Source organism: Microcebus murinus, chromosome 5 (genome assembly GCF_040939455.1).
Source record: "Microcebus murinus isolate Inina chromosome 5, M.murinus_Inina_mat1.0, whole genome shotgun sequence".
In the NCBI taxonomy this organism is placed as follows: Eukaryota; Metazoa; Chordata; class Mammalia; order Primates; family Cheirogaleidae; genus Microcebus; species Microcebus murinus.
Genome location: NC_134108.1, coordinates 81,645,266 through 81,664,707, shown reverse-complemented (window position 1 = coordinate 81,664,707; position 19,442 = coordinate 81,645,266). Strand labels below are relative to the sequence as shown.

Sequence of the window (19,442 nt, the reverse complement as noted above, 5' to 3'; positions counted from 1 at the left end):
CGCCTCTTCATATTGTTGCATTAGGGATTAAGTTCCCAACACACGGAATTTGGGGGACACATCCAAATTATAGCAATGATATTCTCTATATCCTTCTTAAAATATATGGTGAGCCATATTTGCACAAGTTTGGAAAAAAGTGATTTGAGGGCCTTAAGAAACCTCAGCGTCCACATATATTATTCTAAGGTTCTACTTTAGTCACTCCATTGGGAATGCATTAAAGATCTCTGTTAGAGCTTAACTTTTTTTTTTTTTTTTTTTTTTTTTTTTTTTTTTTTTTTTTTGAGACAGAGTCTCACTTTGTTGTCCAGGCTAGAGTGAGTGCCATGGCGTCAGCCTAGCTCACAGCAACCTCAAACTCCTGGGCTCAAGCGATCCTCCTGCCTCAGCCTCCCGAGTAGCTGGGACTACAGGCATGTGCCACCATGCCCGGCTAATTTTTTTTTTATATATATATCAGTTGGCCAATTAATTTCTTTCTATTTATAGTAGAGACGGGGTCTCGCTCTTGCTCAGGCTGGTTTTGAACTCCTGACCTTGAGCAATCCGCCCGCCTCGGCCTCCCAAGAGCTAGGATTACAGGCGTGAGCCACAGCGCCCGGCCAAGCTTAACTTTTATTGGAAAAGAGCATCACATAAAATTGCAATAGCACTGGCTTGGATTCATTTACAAAATTATCTTGATAATCACCTAGCTGGGACCTAAGGGGACAGAATAGAAACCTGGCAAGTTTTGATGAGGAAGGAGGTTGTGGACAAAGCCAAGAATTGTGAAATCCAGGAAGGGCAGCAGGGTTACATTCAGGGCAGCAAGAAGCAGCCTGAGAACAGCATGCATCTGGGGATGGTAAGAGATTTCTGCTCGGGGAAAAAGGAGAGGTTCATAAAGACCCCAACGGAAGTTTTGCCCTTGTCAGTTTTGTTGAGGCCAACCCTGAAAAATGCCTCCAGCAAGGTTTAAGATCTGGAACAAGTGTTTTTAAAACATATACAAAGATTTATTTTGAGACCTTGATAAAACGTTTTTCAAATGTTCCTAGCTGAGTGGAGTACATTTCTATTTAATCAGGATCTAAACAACAGAAACTTCAAATAGTAAAGACATTTTAGCAATGTACAAAGAGAAAGAATATTCATGGTAATGACCCTTGAAATATAAGATCTTATAATGTCTTAAGAATTATAAAAGAAAGATTAAATTATTATCACCACAGATTCGAAAATAAAATCCATATATAACAAACTTACTTCCAGCATCATACTGAATGGGAAAAGCTGAAAGCATTCCCCGTAAGAACTAGAACAAGACAAGGGTGCCCACTTTCACCACTTCTATTCAACATAGTACTGGAAATCCTAGCCAGAGCAATCAGGCAAGAAAAGAAATAAAAGGAAATTGGAAAAGAGGAAGTCAAAGTATTCCTGTTTGCTGACAATATGATCTTATACCTAGAAAATGCTAAAGACTCCTCTGAAAGAATCCTAGAATTAAGAAATGAAATTTAGTAAATTCTTACGTTATAAAATCAACATACACAAATCAGTAGCATTTCTATACACTAATAAAAACAAGCTGAGAATCAAATCAAGAACTCAATCACATTTACAATAGCTGCAAAAAATAAAAAGACAACCTTGGAATATACTTAACTAAGGAGGTTAAAAATCTCTATAAGGAGAACTATAAAACACTGATGAAAGAAATAATAGATGACACAAACAAATGAAAAAGCATACCATGCTCATGGCCTGGATTAATCAATATTGTTAAAATGTCCGCACTGCCCAAAGCAATCTACAGATTCAATGCAATTCTTGTCAAAATGCTGTCATTTTCCACAGAATTATAAAACACAACCCTAAAATTCATGTGGAACCAAAAAAGAGCATGAATAACTAAAGCAATACTAAGCAAAAAGAACAAATTTGGAGGCATTACATTACCCAACTTCAAATTATACTACAAGGCAATAGCAACCAAAACAGCATTTCACTGGTATAAAAGTAGACACGTAGACCAATGCAATAAAATAGAGAACCCAGAAATAAAGCCAAATATCTACAACCAACTGATTGTTGACAAAGCAGACAAAAGAATACACTGGGGAAAGGACAATCGATTCAATGAATGTTGCTGGGAAAATTGGATAGCCTGAGGCAGAAGAATGAAACTGGATCCCTCGCTATTGCCATTTATAAAAATTAACTCAAGATGTATTAAAGACTTAAATGTAAGATCTCAAACCATAACAATATTAGAAGAAAACCTAGGAAAAACTATCTTTGATATTGGCTTAGGTGAAGAATTTGTGACTAAGACCCCCAAAACAACAACAAAGCAAAATGAACAAATGGGATTTAATTAAACTAAAAAGCTTCTGCATAGGAAAGATGTAATCAACAGAGTTGATCATAAATCAATGACCCACAGAATGGGAGAAAAAATTCTTAACCTATACAGCTAACAAATGCCTAATATCTAGAATCTATAAGCAACTCAAACAAGTCAGCATGAGAAAAACAAATAACCCCATTAAAAAGTGGGCTAAGGACATAAACATTTTTCAAAGGAGGAGAAACAAATGGCCAACTAACACATGAAAAAATGCTCAACATCACTAATCATTAGGGAAATGCAAATTAAAACCACAATGAGACATCACCTTATCCCTGTCAAAATGGCTATTATTAAAAAGTCAAAAAAACTATAGTTGCTAGTGCAGATGTGGTGAAAAGGGTATGCTTATACACTATTGATGGAAATGTAATCTAGTACTTCTATAAACAACATGGAGATTCATCAAAGAACAAAAGTAGATCTATTCAATCCAGCAATCTCACTACTGGGGATCTACCCAAAGGGAAAGAAGTCATTTTACAAAGAAATATATCTGCACCTGTATGTTTATCATAGCATAAATCACAACTTGCAAAGATATGGACTGAACCTAAGTGCCCACCAACGGATGAGTGGATAAAGAAAATGTATATATGTGTCTGTCTGTCTATCTATCTATCTATCTATCTATATCTCAATCACATATATGTACATATATGTGTATACACACACAGAACCCATGGACTACTACATAGCCATCAAAAAGAATGAAAATTGTCTTTTGCAGTAGGTTGGTTAGAACTTGAGGCCATTATTCTAAGTGAATCAACACAGGAACAAAAAACCAAATACCGCATGTTCTCGCTTATAAATGGGAGCTAAGCAATGAGTATTTGGCAATTACTGAGTCTGGGAAGAGCATTAGAGGAACAAGTTGTGATTGGAAATCAGGACTTTAATGTGGATGTATTAGTTATAGATATTTGGGCAATATCTAAGGGGAAATATTGAATAAGCAGCTGGTTATACAGTCTAAAGTTCAGAGAAGGACTGGATGGGAGATGTAAATTTTAGATTCATCACCTTACAGATATCATTTAAAGCCAAGAGAATGGTGACATCACTTAGGGAGACATTCTAGAGAGGATAGGAGGGTTCATAGATCCCAATATTAAGAAATCAGATAGAAAAAAGGTCTGAGAAGAAGATTTAGAAGGAAATCCCAGAGAGTGTCAGGTGAGGGAGGCCAATAAGAGTGAGTGCTTCAGGAAGGAGGGAATAGTCAGCTATTGGAAATGCCAGCAAGAATTAAGTTAGAAAGGAAGACAAAAGGATTCTTCTTTCAAGTTCCTGCCAAACTTGGTGAGAGACATTTCAGTGGAGTGGTAGAATGGCAATCCTTCAACAGCTAGAACATTTACTCAACTAACCATAAAATCTTATTCTGTAAACACTTTAAATAAGTGAGATTTAGCTAAGTGCTATCATCCTCTAGGCGGCTCAAGGAAATAATTAGGAAATGTCAAGATTGAATTCATATGCTATGGCTGTATAGCACTTTGGTTCTTTGTTGCTGTAACAGGGAAGAAAGCCTCAGTGAACATAAATTTCTAGGATGCTTTGGCATTTCTTCATTGTTCAAAAATCATCTACTTCAGGGAGAGGATGCAAGTATAACTGTAAATTTTTACTAATTATTGTTTATTAATATGTACAGCAAACAATAGGTACCTTTTGAACACTTACTATGTTCAAGGACCTATACTATAGACTTTCTATGCATTAAATGATTTAGTCCAAGTATTATTTCCAGTTTGAATATGAATAAATTAAGGCTTAAAGAAGTTAAATAACTTGTTCACAAGTAGCAGAGTCCAGATATAAGACTTGATTTTAAATACTATGTCAAAGTACTAATTTATCAACTAATAGGAATCACTTTGGTTTAAATACAATCACAGGTTTCTCTAAAAATGAAATCAATATTTGTGATGTCATTTATTTGAAATAGAATTAATTTCTTTAACAGTTACCAGCTAACTTGAAGTAATAGCTAGAATAAGTTTGCAAAGTCATATGAGGATTGGGACTATATCTAGATGAGAAAATTCAAAAGAAATAGCATAAACCAGCTGTTTGATATTTAGAACCACACATGCAGTTTTAATATTGCAATTGCTGCTGCTTCTAGCTATGAAAGATCTGAAATCTTGAATTAATTTTAAAATGCTGATCTTAGGCTATTTGGTACACACAGAATACCAAACAATGGTGGTGGCCTTAGTTTTTTTCTAGAATTTCTATTGATAGAATTTAGACACTGGTATGACAAATTCTTTTATATTTGACTACATTTTTAATGATGGCAAATTTGATTACATTTTGAATGATGGCAAATAAGTGGCATAACATTTATTTGCATATTTAGAACTCTTAGAATAGCTATTTTAGTAATACTACAATTGTCAAATATGCTTAGGGAGCCATAATATTTTTACTTGTAATTTATGTTAGTTATTTTACTACAAAAATTAATTTAAATGATTTAAAATTTTCCTTTCAAGGATTTTATTTACTAAATCTTTTAATGCATATAGAGAAGAAATATACATACAGAAAGGCAAACAATTCTGGAAGATAATAAACTCATATTAAATATGATGCCAATGGCAGGCTCAGGAGAGGTAGGCATTGCATATATCCGTTTTTCTTTTTAAATAGAAGAAAAGATTACTTGTCACATGTGCAGTAATCACTCTAATAGCAATGATTGGCATTTCTTCATTGTTTAAAACTTAACAACATAGTTAAGTTTATAGAAAACATAATGACAAGCTAAAATATGTAAAAGTAATATTCATAAGAGAAAGCAGAATTATGAATAATAAAATATACTTTGAAAATATGAATCACTTAATATACTTTAAAAATATGTATCATTGTATATTGTACAATGCAAAAATCAAAAGCAACAAAAATAGGTAAAACATACTACATAAAATAAAGAACTTCTGTGCATCAAAGGACACAAATAGAGTAAAAAGACAAACAAATAGAGAAAATATTTACAAATCATAAAGCTGATGTGGGGTTAAAATCCAGAACATATCAAGAACTCCTACAATTCAACAGCAATAAAACAAACATCCAGATTAAAAAATGAGCAAAGGATTTGGATAGACATATCTCCAAAGAAGATATACAAATGGCCAATAGGCACATGAAAATATGCTTGACATCACTGATAATTAGAGAAATGCAAATCAAAACCACAGGGAGATATCATCTCATACACATTATGGATGGCAAATATCAAAGAGTGAAATAAAATATTAATAACAAGTTGTTATCTAGGATGTAGAGAAATTGGAGGCCTTGTGCATTGTTGGTGGGAATGAAAATAGTGTGGCTGCTATGGAAAACAGTATGGTGTTTTTCATCAGAAAATTAAAAATAGAACTACCATATGATCCCACAATTTCACTCTGGTTCTAGGTATATACCCAAAAGAATTTAAAGCAGGGACTCAAATAGATATTTGTACATCCATGTTCGTAGCAGTGTAGTTCACAGCAGTCAAAAGATGGGAGCAACATAAATGTTCACTGATGAATGAATGGATAAGCACAATGTGGTATGTACATACAATGGAATATTATTCAGTCTTAAAAAGGAAGGAAATTCTGACACATGCTATAACATAGAGGAAACTTCAGAGGACATACTTTAAGTGAAATGAGATCACACAAAGACAAATGCTGAATGATTCCGCTTATGTGAAGTACCTAGAGAAGTCAAATTCATAGAGACAGCAAGTATAATGATGGCTGTGAGGGGCTGGGAGAAAGGAGAATGGGAAGTTAATTTTTATAGTCACAGTTTCAGCTTTGCAAGATGAAGAGTTCTACAGATGGGTGACAGCAATGGTTGCACATCAATGTAGAGATAGTTGATTTCACTGAACTTTACACTTAAAAATGGTTAAGAATGTAAGTTTTATATTATGTATATTTTTTCACAGTTTTTAAATAAAAATTAAATCATTGTAAATGGTGTGGCTTTAAAAAACATTTCAAAGAAGAGAAAATTTAAGTTATAGGAGGAGGTGGTATTGACATGGATAATTAAGTGATAACTAATCTGAAAATATTTTCAGAGCTCTTTCATACAGATTAAGGTATATATCAATATACATAATTAGATATATGATATAATCATGTACCCTATTATATAATTATAGATAATATACAATATACAAATCTATTGTTTTTCTCTTTGGTGATGGGGGTTTTCTGAAGATGATGAATGAAGTGGCATATGATAAACTTAACTCGAATTTCGTTTTCTGTTTTAGATCTGTGGCCACTTGTTCACATGGTTTCAAGGCACGATGAAGCACACTGGCTCTTGGAAACTTTGGTTTTGGGTGGCAGTGTTCCTGCTTCCTGCTTCCACTTCCGTGACCGTTAGGGACAATCCAGGTATCCAGGCCACTTCTTTGCCTAATCACTAAATGTTATTTATAGTCTTCAAATCATTAAAAAAATCATTAAAACAAATCTTGTTAAGGTTGAAGAGGCCATAGGCTAAATCTAGTAGTACAGGATAAATTATAATTCATTGTTTTCCCCTTTGACCTTCACATGATGTTTGAGAATATCCAAAACTACCTAATTTTTTCATATGTATATTTTTTCATATACTAGCCTTTCCTGTTTGTCATTGATATTTACAAATATAAATATATATGTATGCATCTCTGTGTGTATATATAACATTATACATCTTTCCCTTTCCCCTTCAAGTATTATTTATTAAAGTTGTAAGTATGGAAACGCATCACTAATTAGGATTAATGAGGACATATCTAATCTTAATTAGGGAAAAGTGAAAAATAGAATAGGAGGTGTAAAAGGAAATGTGGTTTAATTATGTCAGTTTTGTTGTCTCTCAGATGAGGCAAATAAAAGGTTGACAGATCTTTAGAGTACTTTTTTAATTAAACAGACAATATTTATTTGCAATTGTTAAATTTATCAGTGTTCTCATAAATACTTCCACAGGGCTTAAAGGCAATTTGAAATGTTTACTTCCACCTCTGATTTTTAAAATTGATTATGTGGTTAATTAGGAAGACTTTTCTTGAACATTGAGTATATATAAGTTACTGACATAGGTGTAATTCTCACAAAGTTAAATTAAACACATAAGAGAAGCCATTTGCTAGGGAAAGAGAAACTTCACCTCTCTTTCTACGCAATGGATCGAATATAATGTATTCTGATGATCACATGTGACGATGTATTCTGAGACTGTGAGTCTTATTGTGCTTAATCTTTTGAATATTTCTTTAATAATGTTTGTTAAACAGGTATAAACTCACTCTAGTAGAGACTTTGAGTTTGAGGTACACATAAAATAACAATTACTTATAAAGATATAACAAAAAGTCTTTAAGAGTGTCATGTAAGTTTTTATGATTTTTTTTTACTAATTTGGCAGGAGGTGCATTTTCTAAAATAATCCATATGAAAGTTTGAATATTCTATTGCTGTGTACAAGACATCCTGTGGCTGTCATATAGTTTTGGGAAAAAACTCTTTCTTCAGTGAGAAATAAATTAGCAGTGACTCATCGCAACTATAGCTATGTAAAAAAAGAAAAGAAATACATAGGGCATGCAAGTTTATTCTGATAATGTTGCTACTCTTGTGAATTTCTTTATGTCTCTTCGTTTTGAGACACAGTGGGTAATGTGCTTTGCAATTTAATCAGAGAGAATAGGACATTTTTAGTTAGAAAGGAGAATGAATCTTTGATTGAGCAGGATACAGTTTTTAGCGACATGCTAGTGCATAAAAAATGTTCTTGACGATAACAATGATTTGAAAGATCTAAATAAATGGTTCTGCAGTTTTAGCGTGAATAAGTATCACCTGATTTGATTCGGAGTCCCACTCTCACATATTCCCATTATGCAGGTCAAGCTGGGGTGGGATTCAGTAATTTAGATCTTTAACAAGCTCCCCAGGTGAATTTAATGCAGGATATCTGAGGAAAACACTTAGAGAACACTCACCTTTGGGAGAATTGTCATTTCCTTTTTCTTTTTCTCCCCCCCCCCCCAACCCCAGCTGGTTATCTTGCATTTTATGCCACTAGGCTCCTTTTATCTTATTTTTTCTTTTCTTTTCTTTTAGTTATGTTACTTTATTTTTTGCTCTAACTTTTTTAAATTAATTGTAAGAACACTTAACATGAGACCTACACTCTTAACAAATTTTTAAGTGTATAATAGAGTATTGTTAACAGTACTGTGCTGTGGAAGTTGTACAGCAGATCTCTAGAACTTTTCTTGCATAACTAAAACTTCCCCATCTTGGGATTCACCTGAATGTTTTGCTTTAGTAGCTTTGGCATCTCAGTTCTTTAATCAGGTTACACTGTGTATGGCACTACCTAAATGCATATATATATTCTGGTCCAATTTACTTTACCCAATTAAGCTCTCTGAAAGATTTTCCTAACAGCGTGAATTCAGAACTAATCTGAACTCTAACAAGATTCACATAATATGAAGCACTGAGGGAAATTAATGAAGAAAAAGATTAAGAGTTGATTTTTGTCATGCCATTTGGTAGAAGGTGCTCGTGAAGCAACACGCACTGAACGTGCCATGGAAATTGCTTAACTTCGAGTATCGGTTACATTAATTGAAAATGTCAGCACAGCACTGTCAAAGGGGTTATTGAAGAATATGACACGCTGGGCACAGCCTGGCAAGGGACCCTTCTTATGTCTTGGGTATCTGATTCACAGCGCAAGGTTCCCTTTTTAGTTTCCTCATGTGCAGACCTGCGCGTGTGGTCACTAACCATTTACCGGAGGGAAGTGATTACATCTAAAAATAAAATATAACAAATCTGAGCGAGAGGCTAAGGTTTCAGCTCTGGAGTCTGTGAGGTTGTCAACAGTTTACTATTAAACCTAAATATATGAAGGATGAATTGAGTCTTTTAATTGCTTTACTTTAACTTTATGGTATGTTTAACCATTACTTGGAATATTGTCCCAGTCGGGTTGGAATTTAAGAGTAATATGGAGAAATTCAGTTATAACTTGAATTTTAAAATCTTGAAGATATTAAGATTTCAGTCATTTCATATTTGTTCATCAATTTTACCATTATGTCTAGATTATGTAATAAGGCATTTTTGTATATTTTCATACCGAAAATGAACTTCCGTTTGAATGTGATAGTTTCAGCTCAATTGTCAAGAGAAAGTGGGGAAGAGAATCATATTAAAATATAATCTCAAAACCTGTTTTAATCAGTTGCTTAAAACCTGTTTCCTCTATTATAGAAGCCTATGTGCCAAATGATTAAAGTTTCCTCTACTTTTCATAATTTGTTCTAAGGCAAAAGTACTTAATTATTATCAAAAATAATAAAAAATAGAAAGCCAGAGGGAAAAAGTAAGCTAAATAGAAATAACTGAATGACATTTAAATAACAAATTTTCTTTTACTTCTGGTAAAACTTCAGCTTAAGTGTCTAGATTGAACTGATTGTAAATTTAGGCTTAAAACTATACACATAAACCTTTCTAATTTAGTTTTCTATTAATTACAAGGTAAAACTATTATTCTGAAATATGGCTCTTACTAATTGACAAACACTTGACTCTTAAATTCAGAGTAAAAGTATGCTGTCATATAGAGAATTTTATTTTGTTTTTAAGAATTCCCTGGGTTCAATATGGTGCTATCTTAAAAATCTTATATTGACAAATTTTGAAAGTGGAGGAAAGCTTCACAATGATTTGATAAAGAATATAGCTTCTAACCAGGTATTTTCCTTTGGATGAGTAGTTTTGGATCAAAGATAAGCAGTGGAGGTTCTGTGACCTTTTGTGACCTCTCTGTTAAAAAAGCTGTATTCCTTTCCACAGGGGTTGTACTAATTTGCAGTCCTACCAGCAGTGTAAGAGTGTTCCAATCTCTCCACATCCATGCCAGCATTTGTTGTTTGGGGATTTTTTGATAAAGGCCATTCTCACTGGAGTTAGGTGATATCTCATTGTACTTTTGATTTGCATTTCCCTAATGATTAGAGAGGTTGAGAATATCTTTATATGTTTGCTGGCCATTATTCTGTCTTCTTTTGAAAAGTTTCTGTTCATATTCTTTGCTCATTTATTGATGGTCTTGTTTGGTTTTTTCTTGTTGATTTTCTTAAGTTCTATGTAGATTCTTGTTATCAGCTTTTTATTGGATCTGTAGAATGCAAATATTTTCTCCCATTCTGTAGATTTTCTATTTGCTCTAATGATAGTTTCCTTGGCTATGCTAAAGTTTTTTAATTTGATCAGGTCGCATTTATTTATTTTTGTTTGCTGCTGTGATTGCTTTGGGGGTCTTCTTCATAAATTATTTGACTAGGCTGATGTCTATAAGAGTTTTCCCAACATTTTCTTCTAAAATTCTTAAGGTTTCATGCTTTAGATTTAAGTCTGTTATCCATTGTGTGTTGATTTTTGTGAGACGGGAGAGGTGGGGAAAGTAATTTGGAGATATCTTAAAGAGCTAAGAATAGAAATATCATTTGATCCAGGAATCCCATTACTAGACATCTACTCAAAGGAAAAAAAGGCATTCTATAAGAAAGACATTTGTACACACGAATGTTTATGGCAGCACAATTCACAACTGCAAAGATGTGGAAACAACCCAAGTGCCCATCAATGTATGAGTGGATTAATAAAATGTGTCACATGTATACCATGGAATACTACTCAATTACAAAAAACAATGGTGAGATTGCACCTCTTATATTATCCTAGATGGAGCTTAAGCCCATCCTTCAAAGTGAGGTATCACAAGAATGGAAAAACAAGCACCGCATGTACTCGCCATCAAATTGGTACTAACTGATCAACACTAAGGTGTTCACATGGTAGTAATATTCATTGCATGCCAATCATGTGGTAGTGTTGGAGAGGTAAACTCACAATTAATGGATGCAGAGCTCACTATATGGGGGAAGGACATACTTGTAGCCCTGGCTTGGGCGAGGCAAAGACATTATATGTAACCAAAATGTTTGTACCCCTGTAATATTCTGAAATTAAAAAAACACTAATGCAAATACTACACTAAAGAATTAATGAAGAAAAAAACCTGATAACTAACTGAAAGTTAGTTAAAATACTTTGAGGTATATATTCAAAAAAATAAAATCACTAACTTGAAAAGTATTTGCACTCCCATGTTCATTGCAGCATTATTCACAGTAGCCAAGATACAGAATCAGCTTAAATGTCCTATAATAAATGAATGGATAAAGAAAATGTGATATCCCTATAGATCTATATCTAGCTAACTAGCTATATAATGAAATAGTCAGCCGTATGAAAAGAAGAAATCTTGCTGTTTGTGACAACGTGGTTGAACCTGAAGGAAGTGAAATAAGCCAGACATCAAATATAAATACTACACATTGTCATTTATATGTAGAATCTAAAAAAAAAAGTTTAAATTTATGGTAACAGTATGGAATGGTGATTATCAGAGGCTGGTGGGTAGGGGGAGATATTGTTCAAAGGGTACAAACTTTAAGCTGTAGAATGAATAAGTTTTAGAACTCTAAAGTAGGACATGATGACTATAGTTAATAATATATTATATATTTGAAATTTTTAAAAAAGTGTATCTCAAGTGTTCTTACCATACACACAGACACACACACAGACACACACATACACAAAATGGGAACTATGTGAGGTGATAGATATGTTAATTAGGTTGGATGTGTAAATCATTTTACAATGCATACATATACCAAAATATCACATCGTACACTTTAAGTATATATATAATTTTAATTTGCCAATCATACCACAATAAAGCTGGAAAAAATACTAATTTAAAAAAACCTATATCCCCATTTTTTTCCTTGTTTGTTCACATTTCCATATTATTTTTGTTATATTCTTGTCCAATGTACTTTGCCAATTTTTAACCAATAGTTTTCTCCCTACCTAGGATACCCAATATTCCTTTATTAGAGGTATCAGCAAAGTATACAGTGTACAGGGGGCCTGTGGGCAACTATTAATAAAATGAAGAGACCTGCTTTCCCCTCTGTCCAACAAGAAGGCTTTGAAAGAATCCAAAACACCTACAGGCTTTTGTTTTGATCCATTTATGGAGTAATAATAATTTCATATGTGTTACTTCTGAGGATATGAAGAAATAGGAAAACCAAAGCAGGAATAATGGGCAAGGGGAGAAACGTTGCAGTTTCTCAGGGGATAGTTCTTGTCCGTCTTCTCTTCTTGTCTTACTCATGTGATCTCATCCATCCAGTGATTTTAAATAGAATTTATGTATCTATCACTCCCAAATGTACTTCACAGCCTGGACCTCTCTTTTGAGTTCCATACCTGTGTTTCAAACTGCCCATTCAATATCTTTGCTGTTTGAATTTCTTAATGGCACCCCAAAGTTAACATTTCTAACACCTCCTCTGTCCCACTACAGATTAATTTACTCCTTGCTAAATTTCTTTTTATTTCTCTAGTGGCATTCATTTCAGTAAACTAAAGCTTTAGCCAGCTAAGCAGGTCTACTCTCCTTCCTCCCTAGATTTAATCCATTATCACGTCCTGTTAGTTCTTGTATCTAAATTCCTTTCCCCGTTTCCATCTTCTCTGTTATCTCTGTAGTCCAAGCTACTATCATATCTGGCCTCACAGATTGTGGGGCGTGTGAATAGGGTTGCCAGATAAAATAGAAGACACCCAGTTAAATTTGAAGTTTAGGTAAACAATGAATAATTTTCTAGTGTAAGTATGTTCCAAATATTGCATGGGACATACTTATACTAAAATATTTTATACTAAAATATTATTATATTAAAATACTATTATTATTATACTAAAATACTGTTATTTTAGTATAATTAAGTATATTATTATTATACTAAAATATTTTTTAATATTATCTGACATTCAAATTTCATTGGGAACCCTGTGTTTTATTTGCTATATTTGGTAATCCTATATGATATGAGGAGTTCGTTACATAGAATGATCTGGGAAGGCTGTCCTCATGCGGGACCATTTAAGCAGAGACAAAAAGGCAGGGAGAGAGCAAGGCACATGAATGCCTGGAAAGCAGTCAGTGCCAAGGCTCTGAGTCAGGGCATGTTTGGCATGTGGGAGAAAAAGCACACAAGGCCAGAAGACTGGAGTAAAGAGAATGAGGTAGGGAGCACATGCTGATGAGAAATGGATTTGTGCCTCATATGCTGTCAAAATCTGATTTGTAAGCCTGCGAAGTCAAAGACTAGAACTTAGAGTCTGATATAATCACTGTAGCAACAAATGCCCTGCGAGACCTCTTGGGGTAGGAGATGGTCAAACTTTGCCCTGCAGGACTATTTCCTGGTGTCAAGTGAACAGGTAGGCTTCTGAATCTATGTAACTTTTAGTGCCTTTCATTAGGCCTTAATTCATGCTAATTGAATATTGCCATATTATATTATTCATAATACATTATAATTAAAGTGCATATATGTGGAGATATGTACATTTTAGCAAAATTAAAATTATATAAAATAAATTATATATTCACCAGACAAATTACATTTTCTTTCCCTGGAATCAGTAGTAAAGTGGTATATAAATAATGTAATATTAAGAATCCTCAATAAACCATAAAGAGTATAACAGAACATATTTACATTTATTTTTCATGATGCCTATAACTTTGATTTTTCCCCTTTGTCTTTCTAATGTATAAGGACTGACCTCACCTCTTGGCTTTGCCTACGGCCAGAGGCCTCTGTGGCCATAGAGAGTGACTAGTCCATTTTCAGTATATGTAGCTGTAGTAACATGCACAAATCTTTTACATGGCAAATCAGTTCAAAAACTTAAAAATCAAAAGAATGTATTTTAACTGGTCTGGGCTTCTTAGTTATTTGAGAGGAGAAGGAGAGAATTCAACATGCTTTCAGTGAATGATAAGAAAAAAAGTGAAAAAGAAGGACTTCAACATGCCTTTCAATAAAATGTGGTATATCATGGAGTACTATTCAGCTTTAAGAAACAATGGTGATATAGCACCTCTTGTATATTCCTGGATAGAGCTGGAAGCCATTCTACTAAGTGAAGTATCCCAAGAATGGACAAACAAGCACCACATGTACTCACCAGCAAATTGGTATTAACTGATCAACACCTAAGTAGACATATAGGAATAACATTTATTGGGTGTCAGGCAGGTGGGAGGGGGGAGGAGGGCATGGGCGTATACATACATAATGAGAGATATGCACCTTCGGGGGATGGTCACGCTTGAAGCTCTGACTTGAGGGGGGAGGGGGGCAAGAGCAAGATGAGTAACCGTAACATTTGTACCTCCATAACATGCTGAAATAAAAAAAATACCCAGACTTCACCACTACACAATATATCCATGAAACAAAATTGTACTTGTACTCCTTAAAATTATACAAATAAAAAATTTTAAATTAAAAAAAAATGTCTTCCATGAATACTATATTAAACTGAAGACTTTTATATGAGTGTAGAAAATATTAGAACAATTATAAGAAAAATATGAATCAAAAGATGTGATCTGATCTCAAGATTAGAATGCTTAGCAATGTAGTAGGAGACCAAACAAGTAGATAGAAAGATAGTATAAGGATTTAGAGATTAGGGGAAAAATGATTTTTGTTTGTATGTCTGTAAGTGTCTGGAAGGGAGATTTTTTTTTTTTGAGCACATGTTTAGAACTGAGGGTGGAAGCAAAATACATTTCTACCAAAGAACAGAGAGAGTTTCTTAGGTATGCTATTATTTTGTTTAAATTATGTATTTGATACCATTGTGCCTGCAATTCTAGAAACAAATAAAAATTTATGTATTTGAAGAGCAATGTTCAATACAAAGGGAGGAAAAAAGTTGGTTTATGGGAAACTTGTTTTGGTTCAACTCTGCCATTAAGTGGCTATGTGATCTTAACTTCTCTTGGATGACTTGTTAGGTGCTCAGGAGGTAAAAATATTTTTATAATTATATATTTTATTTGTACCTAATCTAGATAAAATCATACCCAGATCTGACCTAGACTCCTTCCTTTCTGTTTCCTTTGGCTTCTTTCAATACCCCTCCAACCCCGTAAGTTGCACAGGTCCTTCAAGCCAAGTCAGAGGGAAAGTGGATCTGACAATCATTAACATATTAGCATGAATTTGTTAAAGACATTTGCATTTGCTTTAAAAAAAATCTGTTGATTAAAGTTTTCTAAGCAGTACATTTTTTTGATTTTCATAAACATTCCTTTTTTAAAAAATAAATTTTATATGTGTACTTGACATCTACAACATAATGTCATGGGATACATACTGATAGTAAAATGGTTACTGTAGTGATGCACAATAACATACCTATCATCTCACATAGTTACATATTTTTGTGACATGAGTAGCTAAAATCTTCTTAGTTAAAAATCTCTTACAATTTTATTGTATTTTATTAGTCCTATGTTTTTGTACATTAGATCCCTTGACCTGTTCATCCTGCATATTTGCTATTTTGAATCCTTTGAGCCACGTGTCCCCATATTCTCTCCCCCCTCCCACTTATGGTAAATGCTGTTTCATTCTCTATCCTGTGTATTTGGGCTCTTTTAAAAACATATTTTACATATAAATGAGATCAGGCAATATTTTTTTTCTGTGTCTGGCTTATTTCCTTAGCATATCGTTCTCTAGGTCCATCCATATTGTGGCAAATGGAAGGATCTTTTTCTTTTTTTAAGGCTGAACAATATTCCATTGTATAAAAGATCTAAACCAGACTTGACAGTATAAAACTCCTAGAAAGAATATAAGGGAAAAGCTCCCTGACCTTGGCCTTGGCAATGATTTTAGATATCACATGAAAAGAATAATAAATAAATGAGACTACATCAAACTAAAAAGCTTTTCTGAAGCAAAGGAAACAACAAATTGAAAAGGCAACCTATGGGCTGGGAAAAAAAAATTGCAAACCACATGTCTGATAAGGGATTACCATTATCTAAAATATGTAAAGAACTCTTACAACTCAATAGCTGAAAAACAAATAACCCAATTAACAAATGGGCAAAGGACCTAGATAGACATTTCTCCAAAGGAGACATAAAGATGGCCATCAGGTATATGAAAAGGTACTCAACATCACTAATCATAAGGGAAATGCAGATTAAAACCACTATAAGATATCACCTCACACCCACAAAGGCAGCTATTATAGAAAAGACAAGAGATAACAAATGTTGGTGAGGGTATAGAGGAAAGGGAACTCTAGCACACTGTTGGTGGAAATGTAGCTTGGTACTACTATTACGAAAACAGTATGGAGGTTCCTAAAGAAATTCAAAATAAAACTACCATATGACCCAGAAATGCCCTTTTTTGGTTTTTCCCAAAGGGGATGAAATCACCACCTAGTAAAGATAATATCTACACTCCCATGTTCATTACAGTACTATTCACAATAGTCAAGACATAGAAACAACCTAAATGTCCATCAGTGAACGAAGGGATAAAGAAGTGCATCTTTTGTGGTGAAATTTTAGTCATTACCTTTCCCATAGTCCAGAATGCCTCTGTCTACCTGACAGAATGTTTGAATGATTGATTCTTATTTGTAGCTCTTCAGGATACATGCACCTTTACTCAAGGGTGTGCTTAACTTTATAATAAAATGTGCACATTAATACTTAAGTTAACATATCCAACTTGTGATAGCTACTTCCAATGCCTTGCCATTTTTATGCAATGAATCCATAAGACTCATGCATTCAGATTGTGCTTTTCACCTTAAACTCTGAAATTTTTAACATTTAGTTTTAATTTGCTTTGTTCGGCTTTTCACATCAAAGCGTGTATTCTGAAGATATGAAACGGCATTTGATTTTCATAAACTATTGACTTTTAGTGGATAAATACTTTCATAAATGTTGCTGGAAATGTTGAATTCCATTCATTTCAAAGTGACAGGTTTATTACTTTGACATCATCATATATTCACTTAGTCCTCAAAAGAATTTAAGTAAGATATATACTGTTTCCAACTTGGCAGTAGGCCAACATACCTTCCACTCATTATCAAAGTGTCATAGTGGGAAGTCCCTTTCCACTGTCTTGAGATGATTTGTTTTGCAAATCATCTACTGGGGCTTCCCTACATATGTTGTGAATAATGTAATGTTATTTATTAAAGTCATATAGTCATTATAAAAATTTGGTCAGAATTTAGATATTTTTTAAATTTTGCAAGAATTATTTTTATTTTTAAATATGTTATCACAGAGATTTTATTTTCCTCCTTTTGTTGAGGCATTACTTACATACGATAAAGTGAATACATCATAAGTGCACAGTGCCATGAATTTTTATATATGCATTTATTCACCTGTGTGACTACCACTCAGATGAAAACATAGAACATATCCAAAACCCTTGGAGGCTTCTGTACTGGTAACTACTACTCTGGCATAGATTAGTTGTACAATCTCTTGAACTTCACATAAATGGAATTATGCAGTATGTATTCTCTTGGAAATGGTATTTTTTCCATTTAATATTATATCTGTGAGATTCATCTAATTGTTGTACATATCAATAGCTTACATATCTTTTTTATTTTTTTACAGTTTTTCATTGTACTAGTATATACTGTAATTTATTAATTTACTCTCATATTGATGAATACTTGGATTGTTACCAGTTTTACACTATTATCAGTAATGCTACCACGAATATGCTTGTCCAAACAAGCCATTTACACTCATTTTTTGCACTCATTTCTTTTGAGTCATTGAGTTTTCACATCATAGAGCTCATGTATATTTACCTTTAGTAAATACTGCCAAACGCTTTTCTAAAGTTTGTTAACCAATATTTTTCTCCCATCCTAGGATACCCAATATTCCTTTGTCAGAGATATTGACAAATTATGAAGTGTACAGGGGGCAACTATTAATAAAACGCAGAGGCCTGCTTTCCCCTCTATCCAAGAAGTCTTTAAAAATGCAAGCCATCTAACATATTGTTTTGATCCATTTATGGAATAATATGGAACAATAATAATTTCATATGTGTTACTTCTGAGGATATGAAGAAATAGGAAAACCAAAGCAAGAATAATGGCAAGTGGAGAAGTGTTGCAATTTCTCAGGGGATAGTTCTTGTCCCTTCTGTGTTAATTTCACTCGCACAGGCAATGTGGAAGAGTTTTTGTTGCTCCACTTGTCACTAACACTTGGTGCTATCAGTTCATTGATTTTAGCCATTTAGTCCTTTCCCATTGTGATTTTACTTTGCCTTTTCCTGATCACTAATGATGTTGAGCACCTTTTATATGTGAGTTGACCATTTGGATATTTTCTTTTGTGACATGCTTAAGTCTTCTTGAACATTTTCAGAATAAGATTTTCAATCTTTTTGTTATTGATTTGTGAGATTTTGTTGTATGTTCTAAAAATGACGCTTTATGGGATATATGGACGGCAGATACCTTCTCTTTTATTTATGGCTTGCCTTTTTATTTTTTAAATGTCTTTTGATTAGAGATTTTAATTGTAATGAAGTTCAATTTAGTAAGCTTTTCTTTTGTGATTAATGCTTTCTGTGTCACTTTTAGGAAATTTTTACTGCCCCAAGTTCGTCAAGATTTTGTTTTCTTGTAGATGCTTTCTTGTTTTACCTTTCATATTTAGGTCTATGATTATCTCCAGTAAATTTCTGTGCATGGTGTGAAGTAAGGCTTAGGGTTCAGTGTTTTTCTATATGGATATTCAATTGACCTGGTACCACTTATTGAAAAGGCTATCTTTTCCCCACTGAATTGCAATGGCCCTTCTGTGATCAATAAGGAGACAGTATGTGCATGGATATGTTTTTGTTTCTCTCTGTATGTACCAACACCACATTATAAATATTCCTAATGTCTGATAGTTTAAGTTCTCCAGCTTGTTCTTCTTCTTGTTCTTCTTCAACTTGCTGCCACATTTAGGCAATGCTATTCCCCTTTGAATCTAT

General features: G+C 33.5%; 1 protein-coding gene across 1 annotated transcript in view; it reads left to right on the top strand.

Moving 5' to 3' along the window:
• COL19A1 (collagen type XIX alpha 1 chain) overlaps positions 1-19,442 on the top strand; it is a 312,839-nt gene that overhangs the window by 6,963 nt on the left and 286,434 nt on the right. The window contains exon 2 of the mRNA XM_076003244.1: positions 6,696-6,822. Within this exon, the coding sequence (XP_075859359.1) occupies positions 6,732-6,822 (91 nt within the window). The 5' untranslated portion in view covers positions 6,696-6,731. The remainder of the gene's footprint in view (positions 1-6,695; positions 6,823-19,442) is intronic.